The sequence below is a fragment of the Sinocyclocheilus rhinocerous genome, unplaced genomic scaffold (assembly GCF_001515625.1).
Source record: "Sinocyclocheilus rhinocerous isolate Xijiao unplaced genomic scaffold, SAMN03320098_v1.1 scaffold1776, whole genome shotgun sequence".
Classification (NCBI taxonomy): Eukaryota; Metazoa; Chordata; class Actinopteri; order Cypriniformes; family Cyprinidae; genus Sinocyclocheilus; species Sinocyclocheilus rhinocerous.
In genome coordinates this window covers 267,970-269,226 of record NW_015658521.1, presented here as the reverse complement: position 1 = coordinate 269,226, position 1,257 = coordinate 267,970, and the positions used below count along the sequence as shown (strand labels likewise).

At 37.2% G+C, this 1,257-nt stretch overlaps 1 protein-coding gene across 1 annotated transcript in view; it reads right to left on the bottom strand.

The window, feature by feature from the left end:
• Window positions 1-1,257, bottom strand: part of LOC107722675 (transmembrane protein 45B-like) — a gene marked incomplete at its 3' end in the record, with an annotated part of 5,392 nt that overhangs the window by 1,860 nt on the left and 2,275 nt on the right. The window contains exon 2 of the mRNA XM_016531135.1: window positions 655-865. Coding sequence (XP_016386621.1) covers window positions 655-850 — 196 coding nt within the window. The remainder of the gene's footprint in view (window positions 1-654; window positions 866-1,257) is intronic.

The following is a 1,257-nucleotide window of genomic DNA, read 5'->3' as shown; positions in this document are numbered from 1 at the left end:
GGAGCGTTTTCTTTTCATTTTGTCTCCGTATGATGCATTTAAATTAGTGTTAATACACGCAGCGCTGCTGTGTTTACAGCGGTAACCAAGGAAACGCTGTATCACTGTACCATAAGCGCTGTCTGCTGTCAGAAAGTGAATCTGCGTCTCATTCAGTCCACCTGCTGTTTCTGTTTCATACAGATGTTTTCTTCATTTGTTCTTATTTACTGCTGGCTGTCACTTGTCTTTAATGTTTAAACTTTATATTTATGTTTGTTTTTGGCTAGTGATTTTTGCTGTGGTGTCGAAATTGAAATAGAGAATTGCAAAATTTAATTGGTATCTAAAATATTGGTGTCATATAAGCTTATTTATTAGAATACAATATAACAGATCAAAAACAATGATAACAGCAACTATTTTATTTTTTGTGGCAGGGCCAGTGAAAATGTTGGCAGGGCAAGTAAAAATTTGAACCACTGGCCCGGCTGGGCCAGTAGAAAAAATCCTTAGTGTTGATCCCTGCCTTTGAATATTGTTGTTGACAGTAGTGGACCTTGGAGTCAAAATTGTTGAGAACCACTGATCTAGACCAGCAAAATAAAACATTAATACCAAAGGAGAATTAATACATAAAAACGTATACAACCTATAATTTAATACCAAACTCACCTATAATAGAAAATGATAAAATGACAGCTCCTTCTATGATTTCTATGCGGCGTTGGATAGCTCGAGATGCAAGTCTGCCCGCACCAGCACTTTTATTCCTGCGGGTGGTGAACAAAAATGTCTGCTTTGCAGCCCACCACAGGCCTGTGATCAGGAAGAAACATCCAGGCAATGCATGGCCTTTAAAACTTCCCATGATTTCCTAAATGTCCTGGAAATCAGAACAACAATTTTATTTAATAATAATATAATAAAAACTACAAAACTAAAATATCTCATAATAATTATACTTCATTATATCTAAAAATGTGGCAAAGCAAAAGACAGTGTTTACTGAACACACTTAAAGACAAAATTGGAAACTCAGCAGTCAGAGTCTAACAGTGCTAGACAACTAAGTACAGCATATTTATTGCCACCCTGAACAAATAATTCCACACACAATACACTGCAGGGGTTAAGGAAATGTCAGAGATACAGTACAAATAAAAAATGCAGAGGAAGGTGCTGCGAGCTCCAGGCAGCCTAATGAGGGGTCCAGGTGTGCACCTCTCAGTTCTATTTTTAAACAGCAATGTGAGGATAGCTGGAAAAAAGTCCCCA